Source organism: Spermophilus citellus (assembly GCF_964194105.1).
Source record: "Spermophilus citellus genome assembly, chromosome: 6".
In the NCBI taxonomy this organism is placed as follows: domain Eukaryota; kingdom Metazoa; phylum Chordata; class Mammalia; order Rodentia; family Sciuridae; genus Spermophilus; species Spermophilus citellus.
In genome coordinates, this window is record NC_138187.1 from 11678383 (window position 1) to 11700611 (window position 22229).

At 57.3% G+C, this 22229-nt stretch overlaps 1 protein-coding gene across 3 annotated transcripts in view; it reads left to right on the top strand.

Moving 5' to 3' along the window:
• The first annotated feature begins 4314 nt into the window (after positions 1-4314).
• Positions 4315-22229, top strand: part of ABCC1 (ATP binding cassette subfamily C member 1 (ABCC1 blood group)) — a 90889-nt gene continuing 72974 nt past the window's right edge. Inside the window, exon 1 of one of the 3 annotated variants that reach the window (XM_081298716.1) lies at positions 4315-4566. In XM_081298716.1, coding sequence (XP_081154842.1) covers positions 4519-4566 — 48 coding nt within the window. In that variant the 5' untranslated portion in view covers positions 4315-4518. Of the gene's footprint in view, positions 4567-14420; positions 14637-19590; positions 19630-22229 lie in introns of those variants that run through there. The other 2 variants (XM_081298715.1, XM_081298717.1) reach the window with 2 other exon arrangements.

Below are 22229 nucleotides of genomic sequence, written 5' to 3' on the forward strand. Positions count from 1 at the left end.
TCCGTTGGTGCCGGGCTCATTTGGATTAGAGCTAGGTCCCCAAGGTGCATCCACATTCTAGTGGGCGTCGGAATCTCCTCCCTCTTCAGGTAGAGGCAGAGTCCATGATTTGTTTATCTACTCACCCATCTGGGGACACTTGGGTGGCTTCCCCTTTTGACCCTTGTGACTAATGCTGATCTAAGCAAGGGGTGCAGCCATCTGAGTCCTTTCTCTGGCTCTGGGAGTATCCCCAGGAGAGGAAACTGCTGAATCACTTCCAGTGGGATTGTCCACGCAGGGCCTCGGGAGGCCACCAGGGCCTGGCTGCAAGAGTAGGATCCCTCGGGATGCCCTGAGGGTCCCTGCTTACAGTGGGGAGGGGAGGGAGAGGAGGAGACCCTGCAGAAGCCCTGTGCGCAGGGGTCAGGGTGGGAGATGGCATTAGCCGGAAGCCTCCAGTCTGGCCTGGGGAGGCCACATGGAGCAGACAGATAAACAAATGGTCCCAGGAACAGAAAGAACGGCAGGAGGTGTAAGTGGAGCTGGGGTGGTAGGATTACAGGAAGAGGAAGACAAAGAAAAAGGATTTCTCCGGCATCATTCTGATGCTGTTTACCTGATTCTCAGTCAACCATGCTGTGGATGCTCAGAATTGTAATCCCAGGTGACTCTGTGGTCAGTGGCTGGGTTTGGCATCCCTGAGCCTCTTGGGCGAAGGTGTTGATTAGGACACAGGCACCCCAGAGCGGGGGAAGGGGATTCCGGAGGCGGTTTGGGAGGTTTCGGGGTCTGACACTGCCACTGAGTGTTGGTGGCTAACAGGACAGCTGAGCTTTTTCTCTGCCGAATCCCAGTTGAGGGATTTGAGACAAGTGGCCAGCCCCCACCGATCCCCTGGTTTCTGTGCCTGGAAAATGGTAATTATTAGTTGGATCGATCATCCACTTCCTCCTCCTCCTTCCTTTTTTCGGGCAGTGCTGGGGATGGAACCCAGAACCTCAATCTCAGAGCCTCACGTGTGCCAGGCAAGCACTCTGTCCCCAAGCCACCTCCCCAGCTCCTCTTCCTTCAGGGGAGGGCAGGGATCTGTGTTTTGTTTACTACTGCATCTATAGCGACGAACCCAGTACCCAACATTCGCAGGCCTGCGATACATAAGTTCACCTTACTCATTTAAAAAAAAAAAAATGTTAATCAAAGCCAGGTGTAGTGGCGCACACGGGCTGAGGCAGCAGGATGGCAAATTTCAAACAAAGGACTGGGATGTAGCTCTGTGGGGGAGTGTTTGCCTAGAACCCACGAGGACCCGGGTTCCATCCCCAGCACCCCATAAACACACACACACGAAAATTGATCAAGGTGTACCTTTTACAGAGCAAAGTACAACCTTAAGGGTCAGACTCAAAGCATTTTACTCATTTTTTGTGACACTGGGGATCGAACCCAGAGCCTTATGTGTGTCTGGCAAGTGCTTTTCCGCTGAGCTACACCCCCACATTTTTTTTTAAATTTTGAGACAAGGTCTTCAGCTGGCCTCAAACTTTTGAATCTCCTTCCTCAGCCTCCCAAGTAGCTGGGATTCCAGGTGTGTGCCACTTCGCCTGGCTGTAGTCATGTTTCCTTTTTCTTTTTTTGTGATGCAGGGGATTGAATGCAGGGCCACTCTTCCACCGAGCCACCTCCCCAGCCCTTTGTATCATTTTGAGACAGGGCCCAGCTAAGTTGCTGAGGCTGGCCTTGAACTTGCGATCCTCCTGCCTCGGCCTCCTGAGTCACTGGGATTACAGATGTCAGCCACTTTCCCCAGCTCAATGCATTTAAAAATACTTAGGAGTAAATAAAAAAAAATATGTATATGTGTGTATATAGAGATATATATTAAAAACCATGTGTGGGGGGGTTGTGGCTCAGTGGTAGAGCGCTCGCCTAGCACCTTGAGGCACTGAGTTTGATCCTCGGCACCACATAACATAAGTAAATAAAATAGAGGAATTGTGTCCATCTAAAATTTTAAAAAGAAAAAAAGGAACCATGTAATTACTACCAGATCAAGTGATCGGCCAGCCCTATCTCCTTAGCAGGGTCTCTTGCACCCTTTCCTGGTCCACATCCCCAATGATAACCTTCACTCTGACTCGGGTCCACATGTTAGTTTTGCCTGTTCTCAAACATCATCTGAACGTTATCGTGAGAAATGTGCTTTCTCCCATCTGCCTGCTCTTGCTCCATATTAGGCTTTGGAGATTCACACAGACACTCCTGCTGGAACATTTTTTTTGTGGACGTGTTTGGGTGGACATAAGCACTCTCCCGGAGAGGACAGAAACTGCTGTGTCACCCTGTAGTTGCACATTTAGCTTTGGTAGAAATTGCACAGATTTTATTGCAAAGGAGTTGACTTTGCGTGTCTGTGATGACTAATGGAGTCGAAGGGATTCCCATATTGCCCAATTGAAAAAACGTATTGAAAGAATGAATGAATACAGAGGATGAGAACGGAAAAAAATCCAGCTTTGCCACTCGTCCTGCCTAAAATCCATTCCTAGCTCCCTATTGCCCCCCCCCCCCCCCAGGCAAGTGGCCAACAGGATCCTGCATGCTGTGGCCCCTCCCACCTGTCCCAGGCTGAACCCTTCCCTGTCCCTCTCTGGGACTCCTGTCACGCCAGTGATGCTTGGTTTCCTTCAAGAACCTTCTGTTTCCTGGCTCTTCCATGAGCTCCTTTGGTCTTGATCACGGAACACAATCCCAGACTCATTTCTTGTACTTAGCTCCAAAACCCTTTCCTCCAGGGAGTCTTCCTGATTTCCACCCCTAGCATGCCAGGGCTCCTTCAGGCTCGGTTAGGTTCACTTTTTTCTTCCTAGCTCTTAACCACAGTTGTAAATACAATTTCTTTACCCGATTATTTGACTAACATATCTGTTGCTTTATGTAATACTCCAAACATAACCAAGACACAACTCTTTAAGTTCTTTAAGAGTTTGAAAGGTTCCTAACCAAACACCAGGCATACCGGGCGGGATGGCACAGGCCTGTAATTCCAGAGACTCTAGAGGCTAAGACAGAGGATTGTAGGTTAGAGGCCAGCCTCAGGAACTTTAGTGAGACCACATCTCAAAATGAAAGTAAAGAAATAAAAATGAGAATAAATAAATAAACTCAGTGGTAAGGTACCCCTGAGTGTCATCCCCAGCACCCAAACCAAAATAAGACATAGATGGTCAATAAATAGATGCTGACTGTATTCACGTTGTAGTAACAGCACAGGGAGGATTGTCACCGGCAAGTCATTATTTCTTAGGAAACTCACTCTGAGGGGGACCTGGGTCAATACAAAACTCCACAGAAACCCTATCTCCTCTCTCTCTCCCCTGACCAGATCCTTTAGGGGGTCCCAAGTACAAACATGGTTCCTGTTTCACTGGCTGCAGCTGTTCTGTGTGTGTCATAGAAGCTGCGCAGGGGGCAGGGGAGGGGAAGGGCTTTGCTGGAATCACAGGACGCCCACCTCCCAGGCCCCACCCTCAGCTCCTCTGATTGTTGGCTGCCTGGGGACTGGGGCAGTTCGGAGGGGACATGGCAGAATGTGACCATGATCCATTTCCCCCTCCCCAGCCAGACCCCCTCGGTTACAAGGTGCGTTTTAGTCACTTCCCTGACAAACTACTCTGCCTCCCTGGGCCTCAGTCTGCTTATCTGCAAACCCGGGACACTCATAGGCCCCACCCCATGGGCTGTAGGGTGAGTGACAGTGACTTCAGGTGAATTGCTGAGCACAGGCCTTGGGCTAGTTATTATCACATCCTTAGGCCTCCGTTTTATTGTCTCCGGGATGAAGATAAACAACCCTGTTATTTCCTGGGTGGAATTCAGAGTGCTGCAAGGCAGGTGTGCTTCACCCACAGGTGGGGGGCCACAGGTGTTTGCAATGGAGATCAGCGTCCTGGGGCCAACTTTCACTGCTTGCTGACTGGGTGACCTTGAGCAAGTCACTTCGCCCCCTTCCCCCGCTCCAGCCTCAGTTTCCCCACTAGGAAGGGGTCGGTGGACAGGAGTCTGCACTTCCTGCTGTCCGTCTTGCGGCCAGCTGGCCCGCTCGGCTCCGGCCGGCTGAGAACCAGGTGACCCTGGCAAAGCCACCGGGCACCTGGTTCTCTTCCTGCACCGAGGGGAAGTGGTAACGGCGAGGGTCGAATCAGGACGCATCCGGCGGCTCCGCTGGCCCCGGGCTCGCACACGTGACCCCCGGTTTCCATGACGGTCCTCGCGGCGCGCGGGGCGGGCGTGGCTGGCGCCGGGGTCCGGCCGTGCTGCCCACGCGCGCGCCGGGGGAGCGGGCGCCGGAGCGGGCGCCGGGGGAGCGGGCGGGGCGCGCGCGCGGGCGAGGCGCACTGGGCGGGGCGCCGCTCGCATCCCGGTGACGCGGGCCAACCCGGCGGCGTTGCGGCTCCGCCTGCTCCTGCGCCGCCGCCCTCCGCCGCCGCCGCCAGCCGGGCCCGTCCGCGCCCGCCCGGTGCCCGCGCCGCCGCCCGCATGGCGCTCCGCGGCTTCTGCAGCGCCGACGGCTCCGACCCGTTCTGGGTACGTGCTGGGCCGCCGCGCGCGGGAGGAGGACGAGGGGACGACCAGGAGGGGCCGGCGCGGCGGGCGGGGCCGGGCCCGGGACGCGCGGCCCGCGGTCCCCAGTCCCCAGCCCTGCGCCCGCCGCCCCGGGCCCCCCGCGGGGTGAACTCGGGCCGCCCGGCGCCAGGCACGGGCTCCGCGGGGAGCTGGGCGGCCGAGCAGGGGGCCTCCCCGCGCGGGGCGCCGCGTGCAGTTACCTTCCAGGAAAGGGGACGTGGGGATGGATGCAGGGAGGCCAGGGGGGCGGCTTACCTTGCCCTCCCACCTACCTCGTGGTCTGGGGGCCCCCCTTTCGCCCAAAAACCCCCATTCCTGAGCTGGGGAAGGGCACAGGCTGTAGAAAGGAACTTCCCACTGGTGGCGCCGGGGCTCCCCCCGACCAATGTTGCTTTACTCCGTGTCACTCTCTCTAGTTACTTGTGTTTGCCCTGGTTTCCTTCCTTTCTGCCTAAGCTCAGGGCAAGTTTAGGGGAACAGGAGAAAGACCAGGGGAGAAGGAGGCTGACCTGGCATGTGCTGCTTGACCCTGGGGTCAGGGTTGGGGTGTCCCCCAGGATGCCCAGGACCCGGGTCCCTGGGGTGAGCCTCCTCTCTGGGGATGCCCCGGGCTCTACCCCTATCTGGGGAGTGTTCTGAAATGTGAAGGGCTGGCCCTAGCTAGCTGGCTTCCCAGAGTCCACTTTCTTGGTTTAATCCCCAGCACTTGGGGCTTTAGGGTCACTGTAATACGATTTGCCCCCTGGTTCCAGGAGAGCTCTTCTGTGACCTCCTTATTGGTAAACACAATGGGCAAATCTGGACACAATCTTTTGTTTTGTTTAGGAATCAGGAAAAACACCCTTGGCTCACAGGAGATGGCGATTAGCACCCACAAATGCTCTCTTGTCCTGTTGTATGGTCTTTTCTTGAGGGTTGAAAAGTTCCCCTCAAGGGCCCAGGGCAAGACTTTGTTCTTTGGGGGGGGGGTGTCAGTTTGGTTGAACAATTAAGTGCACTTTTGAGATGTCATTTTAAGCCACAGCAGTTGGAGATGTATCTGCTCCAGGGCTAGAGCTAGCACTTGGTGTGGGATGGGCTGGAGGCCATTTGCATTGGAGTCTCTTGAGCAGAGAGAAACACCTGTGGGTCCCTGTGACCCAGGTGTAACTGCAGCAAGATATTTATGCAGGTCTCCACAGGGGACCTGGTTTAGCGCTGAGTCCTGGAGTATTTCTTGTTTATTTTCTCCTGCGTCAAGGTGGGGGACATAGGTGCCTGTCGACCAGTTTCTATCAGGACGGGTCTTATTGAAGGTTCCTGGCAGTGGATGGCTAATGTTGGCAGTATCCTGTGTCCTGTGATTACTTAACTAAGAAGCCCATCCAAGAAACCCAGTTGTTGTTTGTTTTGTTTTGTTTCTTCCGAGGACTTTTTGCTACAGAAATCGTCAGAGGGTCGAATGTACCTAGGGACAGTGGTGGTGGGCCCTCACCTCTGAGAGGCCTTTGCTCCTTCCTGCCTCTTGGCCTGGCGGACTCCCTCTGCCCCTCCTCCCTCTGGATCCTTCACCTGCTGGATGCCCCAGATTCTGGAGGTGCCCTGGAACCAGAGTTGGCGAGTGGGCGGCTGGCCTCAGGAAGTGCCAGTTGCAGGAGTCTGCAATCCAGAGCGGCTGGCTTGGGTCTCCCAAGGTGGCGTGCATGCTCCATGCTGGGAGATGCCCGTGTGACCCTGAGAAGCCTCTGTTCCCTCATCTGTAAAATGGGGCCCACAGACACTCCAACCTCCTAGGTTGCTGGGACCAGCAAAGGAGCGAGCGGCTGAGCCCACGCCTGCGCAGATCACGGGGGTTCCCTTGGCCTCCAAGAAGGAGCTGTTTCCTGTTCCTGTCCTTCCTGGGGGCTCCCTGGGGGTGTGCTGGGCCCACTCATCAAGGTACTGGGCAATGTGGGAATGTCTTGGAGCCTGGGCCGGTGTCTGCCTCTGTGCCCCTGAGATGTCCAGGCTCTCCGTGGATGCGCAGGCTCACCACCATGGGAGGAGAGGACTTGAGTTATCTACGGGAACAAATAGGGCTGAGTTTTTGGTCCTTGGCTTGTTTTTTTCCCTGGAGGGTGGCGGTGAGGTTTGGAGCTGGTGTTTGATGGTTGGATTAATGTCTAGGGTATCTCCTTGGCCAGGCCTTTTTTTGGTACTGGGGATTGAACCCAGGGTCCTTAACCACTCAGCCCCATCCCCAGCCCTTTTTTTGTATTTTATTTAGAGACAGGGTCTGGCTAAGTTGCTTAGGGCCTCGCTCCGTTGCTGAGGCTGACTTTGAACTTGCGATCTCCCTGCCTCAGCCTACAGAGCCCCTGGGATGACCCGCGTGTGACACCAGGCCTGGCCATTCTCAAGTCAGTTTTTAAAATCCATGCACTAGGGTGTTTTATGCTGAGGGTAGAAAAATTAGAAAAATACAGAGGAACGGAGAGAAGCCCAGCCCCGGTGTAGCTTGGTGGCCTGGAACTGACGCTCATGTACCTTGTGCTCAAATCCTGGTTCTGTAGCTGAGGCCAGTCGTGTCCCTGACGGTGCCTCTGTTGGTCCCCCCTGTGGGGGGAATCGTGTAGCCCCCAGGGAGCCGTGGTGATTCGGGGTGTGGTCAGCGTCAAGCTGTCTCACTGTGGCTACTTGCTCTGTCGTTGGCGCTCCCTGGGTGGCAGTGGTGGCCACCCAGTGGAACTCTGGTGGACTTTGAGTTGGTCCTGGGGTGGAATCTGCTCTGGGAACCTCTGAGCCGGGTGGGGACATCTCAGCAGCTGCTAGAAGTTCCTCTTGGGGTGACAAGTGGCCTTGGAGTTGCTCTCATTCCGGCCTGAAAACCTCCCCTTGGGGGTGTTCCCAGCCGTCTGGAAGGAGCCGGGGTCCCGTCCTGCAGGGACTCCGCAGGATGGCTTCCACACTGTGCCTTCCCACCTCGTTCCTCTCCTTCCCCTGGGGGTCCTGCCACCCTCCCCCTCCCTCCCTATGATTGCTAGAGCGGGAGGGGACCTCAGGACTGGTGTGGTCCTGCCCCTGCTCACCCCTCTGCGTGGAGGTTGGATCTGAGGCCCGGCCTGGGGAGTCCCAGCTGGGCAGGGCGCGTGCTGACCCGGGGCTCCAGAAGGAAGGCCCAGCAGCCCATTTGGCTGAGACCCTCAGAAGACCTTGAACTGGGCCACTCCTTGGCTGCAGTCTTTGGGGCACCTCACCTTTGGGACATGCTGGTGGGTGGCACTCCCCTTCCCACTCATGGACTTTTGGGATCTGGTCTCTCTACCTGGGTGGCTCAGGGCATCTCTGCCTCGCCAGGTCCCAGAGCAGCTCAGCTCCCCGGCCCTCCCCATGTCAGCGACGGGGGCCAGGAGCTGCAGTGTCCTTGACTCCTCCAACTGGCCTCCTCCATATCTGACCCCCCAGCAGATCCCGCTGCCTGTTGTTCAAAATGTATCCAAATCGGCCTTGTTCTCAGGCCTCCTGGGCCGCCGCGCTGTCCTGAGCCACCAAGGGCCACTTGCTGATTGTCCACTCACCTCTGCTCCTCTCCCTCCCTCCACCTCTGCAGTCCAGTCTCAGCCTGGCGGCCAGAGGGATGCTGTCCATCTGCTGTTGAGAACTCTGCAGTGGGTTTCCAGGTCCCTCAGGGTAGAGGGAGAGGACTCACTGGGCAGCCAGGCCTGCTCTGCCTCAGGGCCTTTGCATATGGCTTGGAATGCTCCCTGCCTTCCTGGTCTTGTTTGGAGGTTGCCTTGGGTGGCCTTTTTCCTCACCCCCCCCCCACTTCCCACGTCATGGCTCTGTGGCCTTCTCATATCTGAAGTTTTTACTCACTGTGCTTACTCTGTACATGTCCACCAAAGGGTCCACCTCACCCCCGTGGTTCACAGCGGTGATCCCAGCTCCTGGGTACTCAGCAAATGTTTGTTAATTGAATAAACAACCTAGAGCTCTAGAATGGCTTTGGAGCAGCCCGAAGGGCCTCTCCCGAGGTGTTGGGGTGCAGCAGTCTGTCTGGAGTGGGTGCTCAGACCGAGCCCTGGACTCCCACATTAGGCTCCTTCTACTTTGTCTTGCAAGAGTCCAAACAGGATTGTGTCCAGCTCTTTCTGGGTGTCTTGCACACAGTAGGCCCCATCGGCCCGTGAACTTGAGCAAGCATCTCGGCTCTGTTCCGGGCTGGGGGTGGACCTAGCCCCCCGCTGGCTTGGCTTATTTTAATGGTATGAATTGTTGTGATTTCTGGTGTTTCCTTTTTGGAAGATTTCACAGGCCTGTGTGGACCTCTGGCTTCTCCTCGGGGTCAGGAGGCCTGTGGGCCACCTGCCTGGCTGGGGCTGCCCCCCTGCTCCTGGTGGCTTGCTTGCCAAGCGTCTGAAGTCTTCTCTCATTGTACTTTCTCATCCCTGGTCGGCTTCCCTCACTGATGGCGCCTCCCTGGCAACTGTTAGTATTTGAGTTGGCATCTCCTGTTTTGTAGCCCAGCCTTTTGGCGTCGGGGCTGGGGCCCATCTGGCTACCTAGAGAGAAAAGAAAAAACTGTTTTATTTATAATTTTTTTGTGGTGCTAGGGATGGAACCCAGCGCCTATCGGTGAGTCAGGTGCTCTACCTGGGCCACACCCCCAGCCCCGATGGCCCTGCACTCTGGCCCCCTGGTGTCCCTGTGGGCCCTGGCTTGGGTGTTCGTGGTGGGGGTCAGGCCTGGCTTTCACCATCAGGTCTTAAGGGTCAGCCAGACTCCGGCTCCTAAAAAAATTGGCCTGAACGTTGTTTGCAAAACTAAAGAAATGGGTTGGGGCAGTAAGGACTGCAGAGCCTCCCCAGCCCGGCTCGGCTCCCCCGAGGGCGAGGACGGGAGGGCTGCTGTGCTGGAGCCCAGGGCCAGAGCTGGCCGGTCTTCTGAGGACACGGACACGGCTTGTGGGTGCGAGGGAGGCAGGAGCCGGCTCCTCAACCTTGGCCCTGTTGGCTGCTGGGAGGTTGCTCCCTGGTGTGGGAGTCATCCTGTGCCCCCGGGGCTGGTTGGCAGCCACACCCCGTCTGCCCACTGGACAGAGGGACATTGCCCCTTGTCAGGACAACAAGGAATGGCCCCAGGCAGTGCCAGGTGTGCTCTGGAGTGGAACTGCAGTCACTTGGTGTGGGGGAACACGGGGAAATTTTGGGGCCATCTGGGGCCTCGTTCCTGGCGTTTCCTGGAGAAGTCAGGTGTAGGCTGGGGACCCGCGGTGTCATTGGCTCATGGAACTGTCCTGGGGGTCCTTAATGAGCTGCCCGCCCATCAGGAGGCTCAACCCCGGTCACTACAGAAGGGGCTTGGGGCAGCCCAGCCTGCTGCCCTGGGAAATCCACTGGGGCCTGGATTTCCACCTGCCTCTGTCTTTGGTGAGGGTGTGGGGACAGGTTGCTGTTGTGAAGAGTCCTTCCTGTAGAGGCCAGCTGGGAGGCGCTGCCCAGGACAAGCAGTGACAGAGTCAGGACCCTACAGCAGTGTCCCCATGGCTTAGTTGTGGGATTCATCTCCTGGCTCTGAGGACCAGGCGGTGGCCCTGGACTGGCTCAGCTAGTGGTTGAGATTTGCTGGGACACTCTCCTCTCGCTGGGAGCTGGCCTCTGTGCACGCCGACCCCCTCTGGTGGTGCGCGTGCAAAGACCTGTCCCTCGGCCGGGTTGCCCAGGAGCGGGGACTTCAGGGTGGCCTTTGAAGGCCTGGGATTCATTCTCTCTCTCTCCTACAACCACTTGGAATTCTTTGATTGACATTGATTATCATTATTATTAATTGCGCATCTACAGTGTGCTGGCCCCGTCCCCGACACTGGGGACACAGCAGAGAGCTGGACAGACAGGCCCCGTTCCCCTGGGGCTTGCACTGGGGATCTGAGATCATGGTGGAGGCTGCAGAGACACAGCAGAGGGCAGAGGCCGCTGCAAGTTACCGAAGGCCCTTGGGGCTAGGCTGACCCAAGACCTCAGTGTCAAAGCCACCAGGCAAGGTCAGGGGGTGGGGGATGGGAGAGGGATCCACCCAGGGGGGAATTTACTTCAAAGGATCTGCGGGGCCTGCCCAGCTCAGTCTTGCCTGGAGCACCCACAGGTGAAGGGCTTGGAAATTCCAGGGAGATTCCGGCCCTCCTCCCCCTAGGAGATGGCGCACTGCCTGGTCCCCAGCAGAGGCAGGGCCTTCTGATCCAAGGCCAAGTGAGCTCCTGTGTGTATTTTTCCCCACGTGGCTCGTCTTTGAGAACCCCGGGGGACCTCTCTGGGTGAGCTGGGGTTGGGACTCCCCCCTCCCCAGCGGCCTTTGATTCTCATACAGAAAGTTTTCCTGGCCCACGAAGATGAGGAGGTACTTCTCTGTCAGGGGTCACAGTGACTTTTCTGCAGAGGACTAGAAAATTCCTTGTTGAGCTGGATGCAATTGGCCCCGACCCATCTGCCCGGGGAGAATCCCGCACTGTAACTTTTTTTTTTTTTTTTTTTTTTTAAAGAGTGAGAGAGAGTGAGAAAGAGGGAGAGAGAGAGAGAACTTTAATATTTATTTTTCAGTATTTGGCGGACACAGCATCTTTGTTTGTATGTGGTGCTGAGGATCGAACTCGGGCCGCACGCACGCCAGGCGAGCGCGCTACCTCTTGAGCCACATCCCCAGCCCGCACTGTAACTTTTTTGAGGTTGCTGTCAATCTAAAAAAAGTTTCTCTGATAAAGGGAAAGTCAAGGTCACACTCCCTCTCCCTGCTCTGTGCCCCTGGTGATGATGGTAATTTCTTGGAGCGACCTTCTAGAAAAATCTCTAGCTTATGCAAAGACCATGCAGATGTGTGTGTACCCATGTGTGTCCCCTCCCCCCAGTGGGTTCCTGTTCTAAGTGCGGTTAGGTGCACGCAAATCGAAAGGAAAAGGAAATACCGTTTCTGTATCAGCCACACACTCAGTTACGTGGCTGGGCCGGGTTCTCACCCGTCCCCTCTGGGTGGCTGTTGGGGTCCTGTTCAGCTTTCTGGTGGCACTAATACATGCTCCTTCCTGTGCAAGCTGTAGGCATGTATGCAAATCTATGTAAATGACTTGGCAGACCAAGTTCTCCCAGGGGAAGCTGCTAGGTGGTGGGATGTTGGAGTTTTGAAATTTCAGAGCTAATTGCTGTGTGGCTACAGCAGGTGATACTCCCACTGGCAGACCCAGCAGCAATTATTAAACACCTATTGTGTTCCTGGAATATCAAGATCATCGAGCAGGCTGGGCATTGCTTCCTGTATGTGGGGGCTCAAGTGGAACCTGACATTCCAAAGGGCTTAGGTCAGGAGCCCAAATAGGAGGGTGTTTTGGTTTTTTGTTTCAGTGTTTCAAAGGTGCCCTTAAATTTTGAACCTCTTTGACCTATTATTTTAAAAGTGCTGTTAGGTCAACCAGAGACCAGGGGTGAGGCTTTCCTGGTGCTCTGTGGGTGTCATGGCTGTTGAGTTTTTCCACATAAACTTTCTAGTAGAGTCTAGGGTTTTCTGATTTCAGAAGTGACAAACCGAATGGGGATATTTAAAGAGCCTGAGCAGGGGCTGGGGCTGGGGCTCAGCGGGAGAGTGCTCAGTGAGGCGCTGGGATCGATCCCCAGCACCACATGAAAATAAACAAACAAAATGAAGGTTTATGTGCCCATCTACAACTAAAAAAAATATTAAAAAAAAAAGAGAAGCCTGATCAAGTGTCTCTCCTGGACTGCAGGACCAGGTGTGAGTCAGTCCTTTCTCTATAACTCTCACAACATTTACACACTCAGCTAATAGGTTCAGCTCATTGTGGATTCTTGTCATTCTCGGCTGTTTGAGCATCACACACGTGAGCACACAGAACCTCACTGACCTTTACCATGGTTGTATAGTATTCCGACCTACAGATTCGGGATAGGTGGGCTCTGTGCCTGTGGGTGGATCATTGCTTGCATAGGCTTCCCATTTTTCTCCCCCAGTGGACTATGGCCCCATATATATCCTTGTACATTTTTCTCATTAATCGTGTGGCCTGGTTATTTTCCAAAAGGAGTCCCTTCCCGATGGCCCCGTGTGGAAAATTCACGTTTCTTGGCATCTTTTCCAGGACTGAACACGACTCGGTTTCGTGGCTGTGGCGAGTGCAGAGAGGCCTTATTTTCCTCCGCCTGCCCCTCATAGTGACCCTCTGTGTGCCTTCTTTCCTGTGGGCGTCTTCCTGGGTCCTTTTGGGGCATGTCTGACAGGCGAGTCGTGTCTGGTTAACTTGCAGGTTCTCGGGGTGCACTGGGGGCCTTGTCCCTCTGTCGTGGATATTTTAAGTGTTTTTCCCAAGGCTGTGTCTATCAGCGAGTTAACATTCGAGTCTCGCTTATAGATTGGGTGCCATTTGGTATCTTGTGGTTTTTTTTTTCCTCCACTGTTGTAAGGATTTTTCAGTGGGCCTGGGTGTGGTGGTGCACATCTGGAATCCCAGAGATCTGGGAGGCTGAGGCAGGAGGATTACATATTGAAGGCCAGCCTTAGCAACTCAGTGAGGGAGGCCCTAAGCAACTTAGTGAGACCCTGTCTCAAAAAAAAAAAAAAAAAAAAAGAGGGCTGGGGATGTGGCTCCGTGGTTAAGCACCCCTGGGTTCAGTCCCTGGTACAATAATAATAACAGTAATAATTTTCCCACGTTCTACATACCCCTTGTAATTTTACCCTTAGGTGTCCTGGCGACAGTCCCCGTATCTGTGGTCTGTAATTCACTCCCTGAGACCTGTGGTTTGACATTTAGGGTGCTCTGTTGTTTTTCCTCCCTGCTCCCCCCTTCTCCTTTTAAAGAAAACACTTGTAATGGCACCTTGTGGTGAGGTGCCCTTGGCTTATTTCAATAGAATACCTTAAAGGTGACCCTGTAGCTTTGCCTTGTTTGTTTTCTAGAATAGAAAACCCGCTGTTGTGGCCGGCTCCCGGGATGCACACTGTTGTTCCTGAGACTAGCTGTGGGCTGGGGTGTGGCTCAGTGGTGAGCGCTGGCCTGGCAGCACCAGGCCCTGGCTCCACCCCCAGCCCCAGCCCTGCAACAGAAAACCCCAAAATAAACGGGGGTGGGGGGTGGGGGCAGGGTAGATGATGGCAGGCAGCTCTCTGGTCCCTGCAGGCGGGCTGGACACGGTGGCCAGTTGGCCCTGGGAGAGGTGACCTGGTGGTTATTATTAGGTCGTTTCTCTGGGGGCACATTGATAAGGCCTCCTCAGTTCACTTCCCCAGGGACGTTGGCAGCAGGGGTGGCCAGGACTGCGCTTGAACTTGCTCGGGGCTCTTCCGCCCTTTACTTTTGTCCCACCAGAGGTGGGGGTGTGGGTGGCTGTTTCACCCTTGGGACAGAGCTGGCCCACCTCCAGGTCACCTTGTGCTTGGTGGGAGGAGGGACTTGAGAGAGGATTTCCCTCTGGGTCAGCCCCTCGTTACTCTCCAAAGGCCCCCGAGGCCACCCTGGGCCTGTTAAGCCTGGGTTTCCTGGTCTGTAAAGTGCGCTGTGATTGTGTGGGGGTCTCCCGGACCTTGAGGAGGAGAAGAGCTGGCACCCCCCCCCCCCAGGAAGCTCAGTGGAGCAGGGCCCCTGGGAGGTGCCCCGCAGATGCCAGCTGGGGTCACAAGGAGGTGGCTGGAGGGCCGGCCAGCAGGGAGTGAGGGTTTCTGGTGTCAATTCTGCAGCGTCTGGGCCTAGGCAGGCCTCGGCGGGCAGGGTGCAGCCCCGGGACATCCTGATCCTTTCCTGGCTCATCCAGGGGCTGGAGATGGCTCGGGTTGGTTCTGCCAGTGCCCCAAGGTGTCCCTGCCAGGGCCCAGTCATGCACTTGAGGAGTCTCCGGCTACTCCAGGCATCGGGTCTCAGCTCTGAAACAACGTGGGGAAGTTCATCCTGCAGGTTTTATTGTCGTTCAGGATTCAGGAAAATTGCCAAACCACCTGAAGCCGGCAGTGACGTCTCTGAGCTGCTGACGTCCCCAGGCGTTGGAAGCCCGGGCTTTCTGATAACTGTGAACACCCTGGTAATTAGATTATTCACAGGCCTCCTCCTTGTCTCTGATACTGTAAAAGAAGAGAGGAGAGGGGAAGGTGACAGGTGGAAATCCTCATGGTCACTCTCTGCGCATTGGTGGGCAGGTCGTTTAATCTCCAGTCTCCTCCAGGAAAGCTGAACGTGCAGCATTTTTATTGAAGTTTGGCAGATCTGAGGCTCAAACCCAGGCCCCGGGCATGCTTGGCCAGCGCTCAGCCACTGAGCGGCACCTCCAGCTTCTTTGTAATTTTAATTTATTTTATTTGAGGTGCTGCGGATTGACCAGGGATGCCCTACCACTGAGCTGCATCCCAACCCTTTTTATCGTGAGACAGCCTTGCTAAATTGACGAGGCTGGCCTTGAACTTGGGATCCTCCTGCCTCAGTCTCCGATGAGGAGAGCCCTATTAAGGCGTGTTCTTCATTCTTCTTCCCATTGACTTGTGTGTCTTGGCTATGACCCATTTTTCTTAACAGACCTGTAGTTGAAGGTGAAGTGTAAACTCAAACCTAATTAAGTATTTGGTTAATAATTATTTCCCCTGGAGGCAGTTGGTCAGAGTCTTATTTTTTACCCTCTGGGTATGGAGCGGTCCTGGCAAGTCGGGGGACAAGACTTGGGTGAGTGGGTGGCCCCCCGGCCTCCTCAGTGCTCCTGGTGGGATGGAGACCCTCGGAGGCTCTGTGTCCCAGGCTGAGTTGGTCCCGTGGTGGCCCCCTCCCATTGACAGTCTCTGAGGGGGTCCCGACTGTCCTTGAACTGGGCTCTGTGCTGGGAACCCAGGGTGTGCAAGCAGGGTCCCTGTCTTCCTTGAGCTTGGCCGGTGGGAGGTGGGACCTACCGGTGCCGTGGAGGGGAGTCACTTGGTGCTGGTGGGCGCAGGGAGGGTTGGTCCTGGAGAGGAGGGAGACTGTTGGGTGGGGAGCCTGAATTGCAAGCTGGGTTTGTCTGTCTGTCAGAAGACTTAGACACAGGGGCCTAAGATGCAAGCGAATTGCTCTCCCAGGTAAAAATCTCAGCAGGTCGGGCTTCTCTGTCCCTGTAAACAGTTGAGACCCAGGCTCCCCCATCTCGCTGCCCTGCTGCCTTGGGGTGCTGGCCCATCTGTGCCCACCGCCAGGTGCCAGACAGTGGGAAAGGGGAAGAGGGTGCACCCTGAGGAGTCTCTAGTCATATCCCGTTGGCTGGTAACTAGTCACATGGTCTCATCTAGCTGCGAAGGAGGCTGGGAAATGTAGTTTTTTAAAACTCTTTATTTTTATGCGATGCTGAGGATGGAACCCAGTGCCTCATGCATGCTAGGCGAGCGCTCTGCCTCTGAGCCACAGCCTCCGCCCAGGGAATGTAGTTTTCTGGAGAGGTGCGCTCTGCTAGCATTGCTGGTGGGAAAGGGAGATCGGATATTGGAGAGCTGCTTGCAGTTCCCGCCACATGGGCAAAAGGCAAACGCTGGAATGTTCTAGGCTATGGAGAGCACGTGCAGAAGCCCTAGCATAACAAGGTGGCCTGTGTGGCTGGAGCTTGGAGGGAAGGGGGAGCCAGGGGCTGAGAACTGGCCTGCAGGGCTTGGAGCAGTTTCCTTTTCCCTCTTCTTGCTGCGCCAGCGGCTCCGAGACAGGGGTGCAACACAGTTTTTAAGGGCAGGTGTTGGAAGAGCTAGCAACTAAGTCAGTTCCACCTTTGCTTTGTCCCTTCTCCCCGTGTGACTATGATAAGGGCTCAATTTTGTAAGTCACAGACATGGCTGGCTCCTGTGTGTCGTGGAGGATGCCATGCCCTCTCTGTGCAGACTTTGCTTTGGGCCCACGGTTGGGCTCTTTCGATCCCTGTTTTTAGATGGGGAAACCGAGGCACAGTGAAACTCGCCCAGACTTACAGGGCCAGCGAGCAGCGTGGGCAGTTTTCCAACTCAGGACCTCAGGGCCTCAGGGCCTGCGCTCTTCCCTGAGGTTTCACCTCAGTCCCCACGGTTTTGACATTTGTGTCTTTCCTCATATCCGTTAGGATTGAGGTTGACTTCAGAAACAGAAAGGCTGGCTCCCGGGGTCTAAGTGTGAAGGTGCTCTTTTTCTTTTAAAAAAAAAAAAAAAAAACATATCAGGGCTTGCAGGCCCTCTGGCCTGTTTCTGCCATTTTCATGGTCTTTTCTTCAAGGCCCCAAGATAGCTGCTGTAGCACCAACCGGCCCATCTAGGTTCAAGGCAGGAAGGAGGCAGGGCCACACCAGCCTCACATGGCCCCCTTTATTTAGTGAAGCAAAAGTCTTCCTGGAAGCCCCTCTGCCTGCACTAAAGACTCCTCAGGTTTTCTTAACTGGAACTGCGCCTCGGGACCAGCTCTAGCTGCAGGGGAGGCAGGAGGAGTGGGCATTGGGCTGTGTCCTTCTCCAGTGGGAGGTGGCAGGGAGCGCGTGGGGCAGGGCTGTGCCTGAGCCAGCCGGCAGCGCACGCAGCATATCTACTGAGTTCTGCTCTTTAAATCCGTTATCTCGTATTTAACCAAAGTAAATCCGTCCCTCAAAGAAGTCGCCTGTCACTCTGGATGAAGTCACAGGTTGGCCATGGTCACACGTCCCCCAGGACCTATTGAAGGAATGGAAGGCGTCCGTCAGAACCCGCAGGGAGTCCGTGCCAGCACCGCCCCCCAGGCCCCGGATGCCCACGTCCCTTGGGTGGACACGGTCGCCCACAAGCTGCGCACTCTTCCCTGTACTTAGACCGTCTCTAGGTGACTTATCGGACCTCACAGAGTATGGAGGCCACATGAGTGGTGGTCAGACTCTCTCGTGGAGGGACCGGAGAGAAGCATGCTTTGGGTGGTCCCGCCATCTGTCAGTCACCGCCGCCGTGCCGTGGGCGCGTCTGCCAGTTGGTCTTGGTGGCCTGCACCCAGAGACGACACTGGGTCAGGAGCCCAGTCCAGGATCTGGAAGGGACGGGGAAAGGGCTGGATGTCGGCGTTGTTCTGCGAAGGCCCCATTAGCCCCGGTACCCGCGGGTCCCTGTGTAACGAGGCCCGTGGCCTGACTTCCGCTTACCTCGGGGGTAGGCGTGAGGTGCTGGGCGCAGCGTCGGGCGGTGCGAGGAAGGGCCTGCCGGGTTGCCCTGACCCTCCGCGGGGAGACGGACCCTCCACCTTGAGCTTGTCTCCTTGTGATCCCACCCGAGGCTTCCTCCTGGTCCCCAGTCGGCACAGACGACCAGACTTCGTCCCTGTTCCCCGGGATCAGGGCCTGGTGGCCCCGGGGCTAACAGGCTGCCTGCCCCAGAGCCCGGCCAGTCCCCGCACCCTGCAAATGTAGGGGTGCTAAGGAAGCACACGGACCCCAGCCCTGGTGACCCATGGGGACAGGGCTGGGGGCCTTCACCTGGGCAGGGGAGGTGCAGCCCGCCTGGCCGGGAACTCTCAGGCCCAGAAGAACCCGTAGGCGGCTTTGAAGTGAGGAATTGGGTGCCTGTGAAGTGCTGCGGGGGGACCCATGTGGCCTCGGTGGGTGCCTGGCGCAGCTGCTGCTGCTAATAATTAACTCCCAGGCTGCCCGGTCCTGGGCACTGGACCAGACGCCTCCCGACTCACCTGCAGAACAGCCTGAGAGCCAGGCGCAGGTTGCAGGCCTGGGTCCCCACCACCCGGGAGGCTGAGGCAGGGGGACCAGTTCCAGGCCAGCCTGAGCAACTCGGGGAAACCCTGACTCGAAGTGCAATAGCTGGGGTGCAGCTCGGTGGCCGAGCCCCCGGGTCCTGTCCCCCAGGATCGAAAAACAAGACCAGGGGCTGGAGATACGGCTCAGCTGATAGAGTAGCTGCCTCCTCGCGGGCACAAGGCCCTGGGTCCGATCCCCAACACCTCAAAAAAACTCCCAAAATACCACAAAACAACCCCCCCCAAAAAAAACCCACTGTGAGATGGGGGTTATGGTCCATCGACACGTGCAGCCTGGGAGTCAGAGAGGGAGGTTGAGTTTCCCGAGGTTGCACAGCCCGGTCTGCTGCTCCCACGGCTAAGGTGGCCCCCTCCCTCCGCACTCCCCGCTCCCAGCCTGTCCCCACTGCCCGCGCTGCCTGGCGAGGCTGGGGTGCAGGTGAGGGTCTTTGTCTGGAGCAGACCTTCGGGTCGGGAGGCGGGCTGGAGAGTGGGGTGTGTGCACGGGTGGGGATGGTGACTCTCCATCAGTTTCCTGTTGTCAGCTGGATCCAAGGGACAGGGAAGCCTTAAGGTCTCCGTCTTGATTTCACAATTCCCAGGGGGTTTGGCAACAGCCGGGGTCGGCCGTCCTCCTGGGGGTATTCAGTGCAGGTCTTCCCGCCCCTGCCCTGGTGCCTTCCCGTGCTCCTCCCTTTCCACCCTCCTCGCCTGGCTGGCTGGTGCAGGTCCTGTTGTACCTGTGTGCCTTGACCCTGCCTGGGGACGTCCCCTGGGGCCCTCCTCCCCTCCCCTCTCCAGGGTGGCAGATCTTGGCATCTTGGTCCCCTGATTTCACCTCCTTGGGGAAAGCTTTTTTTTGGTGGGTGCTGGGGATTGGACGGGGCCTCGTGCCCTCGAGGTAGGCAGGGGCTCTACCCACAGAGCCTTGTCCCCAGCCCCTCCTTGAGGAATCCAGATCTGACCTCCCAAGAGGAAATCGTCACCGCAGCTTCCACTAACAGGGTGGTCCCTGGGTCCCATGTACTGTCACCCAAGTGATTTTATCCCTCTCGTCTTGGGGAGGCCGAACGTGACACGGAGCCATGAGCCAGCCCTCCTGAGTGGACTGGACCCTTCCACGCGCAGGCTGTGCACCCTGGGGCGAGCTGCTGTACTTCTCTGTGCTTCAGTGCTACTTCTGCATCATGGGGACCGTGCACCCACTTCAAAGGCTCGGGGTGGAGAAGTCCTCTGACCTGGGAATTCTGTCTTCCCGATATCTCTGAAAAGACAGGCCCCCCCCCCCCCCCCCCCCGCACCCTGCGATGAGAAAATGGAGTGTTCCTTTGGTTTCCTTGTGAGTTGGCCCCTCCCTCCTTTTCTGGATGCCTCGTGCCATTCCTGCGTCCCCTGGGGCCTCCGTGGGCTCCTGTCCAGGTGTCTGTCCGACCTGTGTTTAAGTCCTAAGCTGCTGAGGGGGGCGCTTCTTTCCCAGTCCTGATGCGGGCGGGGCTCAGTCGGTGGGTCCCATCACGGACCGTGATGGGACGGGCAGGTGGACAGGCAGGTACAAACAGGGCAGCTCAGCAGGTGGCTTCGCAGCAGGAGGGGCCAGGTTTGGGGCGAGGGAGGCCGCACACACTCAGCCCCGCATACACTCAGCCCCAAGCAGCCGAAGGCGAGGGCCAGGGTGGTCCTGCCTCCCTTATGACGACCGGGGACGTCACCCTGCCGGGTCCTGTCGCACCGGGGAATTGGGCAGCACATCTCCCACCTTCGTGGTGGCGCTGGTGATGTCCCAAGTGTGCTGATGAATGACACTCCTGGTTGACCCTTCTTTTGTTCCCCGGGCACCAGGGGTTGAACCCAGGGGTGCGCAACCTCTGAGCCCATCCCCAGCCCTGTTGGTGTTTTAGAAATTTTTAGAGAATTGCTGAGCCTCCAAATTGTGATCCTCCTGCCTCAGCCTCCTGAGTCTCTGGGATTTCAGGTGTGCGCCCTGATTTTCCGGTGTCTCCTTTGACTTAAAATCATGGCGACTGCGGAGCAGCCTCTGCAGGTCCCTCTGCTCTGCTCTGGGGTGTGTGTGAGTTGGGGGGGTGGGACCACCTGTGGAGACAGAAGCCGGTGCGGGTCCTGGCCCTGCAGGCCTCCGCGAAGGTGCGGGTCGGTGTCTCAGTTTTTAACAGATTGGAAAAGTGAAATAAAAGCAGCATGAGAATCTGAAGGCCAGGCTGTGTCCTCGGCCGAGGGTGTGGGCCTGAGCGGCCTTGCACGGGTCCCTTCTGTGAGTTCACATCCTGGACGTCTGCCCTTGGCTCCCCAGGGCCACCCGGGAGGGGTCAGCAGGAGGCTTCGCGTGGACACGGTCCTGGCTGGGGTCCATTTCCAGGCGGGGGGAGGGCATCGGGGCATGAAGGAGTGCCACCGGGTGAGGGCCTCGGTTCCAGCCGAATGCCTCATTACCTCCTCCGGTTCCACAGATCAAGTGGCTTAAAATGACCCACTTACACTTCCAGTCGCGGGATGCGGGCAGACCTGGACCAGGCCCGGCTGCTCCCTGCCTGGGCCGCGGCCCCCCCACCCCACGCTCGGCCTACGGTCTCCTCTCTGCCTGGAGCCTGATCTCCCACCACCTGTCCCCCTTCGGGCTTCCCATGGGCGGCCTGTCCATCCAGGGTGGCCGCGGGCTCCGGGTCCTCCACCTCTGCACCTGCACAGCCTCCTGCCCTCAGGTGCCCGCGGGGGTGGCGGCTGGCCTGGGGGCTCCATGCGTCTTCACTGGCTGGAGAGGGGCGCGAGTCGGGCTGGAGGACGGAAGGACGTGGGCAGGGGCGACTCTGGAACCGTGGACTTGTCGGGCGCCTGCGGCGTGCTCTGCCCTGGCTGGCCGCCTCTGCCCCATGTCCGTCCTCCCGCAGGGCGAGGAGGGGACAGCCTCTTCCTGACTGCGGGGGGCTGGGTGGACAGTGTCAGGCTCCTCGGTGCTGGTGACGTTGGGGCTGTGTAGGAGCATCCCTGGTCTCTGTCCACCAAATACCAACGGCACAGCTCCTGCTCCGCCGCCCCCAGCGGTGACAACCAAGACTGTTTCCAAGCAGTCAGATGTCCCTTGGGTGACAAATGTGCTCCCAGTTGTGAACTGATGGGTTCAAATGTGAATCTGTGGCACTCCCATTATCCTGATTGACAGTCGAGCCCCTGGCGTGGCCTGGGAGCCCCTCACAACCTGACTCCTCCCTGCCTTCCTCTCCTAGTACCATGGAGGCATGTGGGTGTCTGTGTCATTGCTCAAAAATGCAGACACAGTCCTGCCTCAGGGCCTTAGCACGTGCTGTTTCTTCTGCCGGGAGCCCTGTCCCTCCCTGCATGGCTGCTTGCCTTGTCCCCCGTTTCCTTCCATCCTTCACTGAACCACCATCCCCTGCCCGTGCTCCTCCTTCTCTGGGCCCCTTCTGTGTACACAGTCCCCGTGTCCTTTGTCTTATCTGAGGGTGTCCCCTCCTTGGGTTGTGGCCCCTGGGAGGGCAGGGCCTCTGTTCCTGCCATTCACTTCTGGGTCTTCCACCCCAGGGACAGTGCCAGTAAACGCACGAATGCCATCCGTCCTGTGACAGCCATACTCCCAGACGCGTGCGGCCCCGTGCCTGGCATGTGCCTGACCCCTCACAGGTCCTTGGGACATGACCCGGGGGTTCTGTGACCCAGGAGAGGAAGCAGCTGGAGGGCGTGAGCCGCGTGGTCCTGGCGGGAGGGACGGGGACAGGTGTTGGCAGAGGGAGGGGTCTGCTTAGAGGCCTTGCGGGAGGTTGGTGTCCAAGTGGGCCGGACACACTGCCCCCTGCGGCAGCCGGGCTCCACCCTGACCTCTGCACGGGGAGCCCGGGGAGACCTGGGCTTGCTGGACTCCTGACCTCGCCCACCCGCCGCTCGGCTCTGTGTCTCGACAGGGGATCT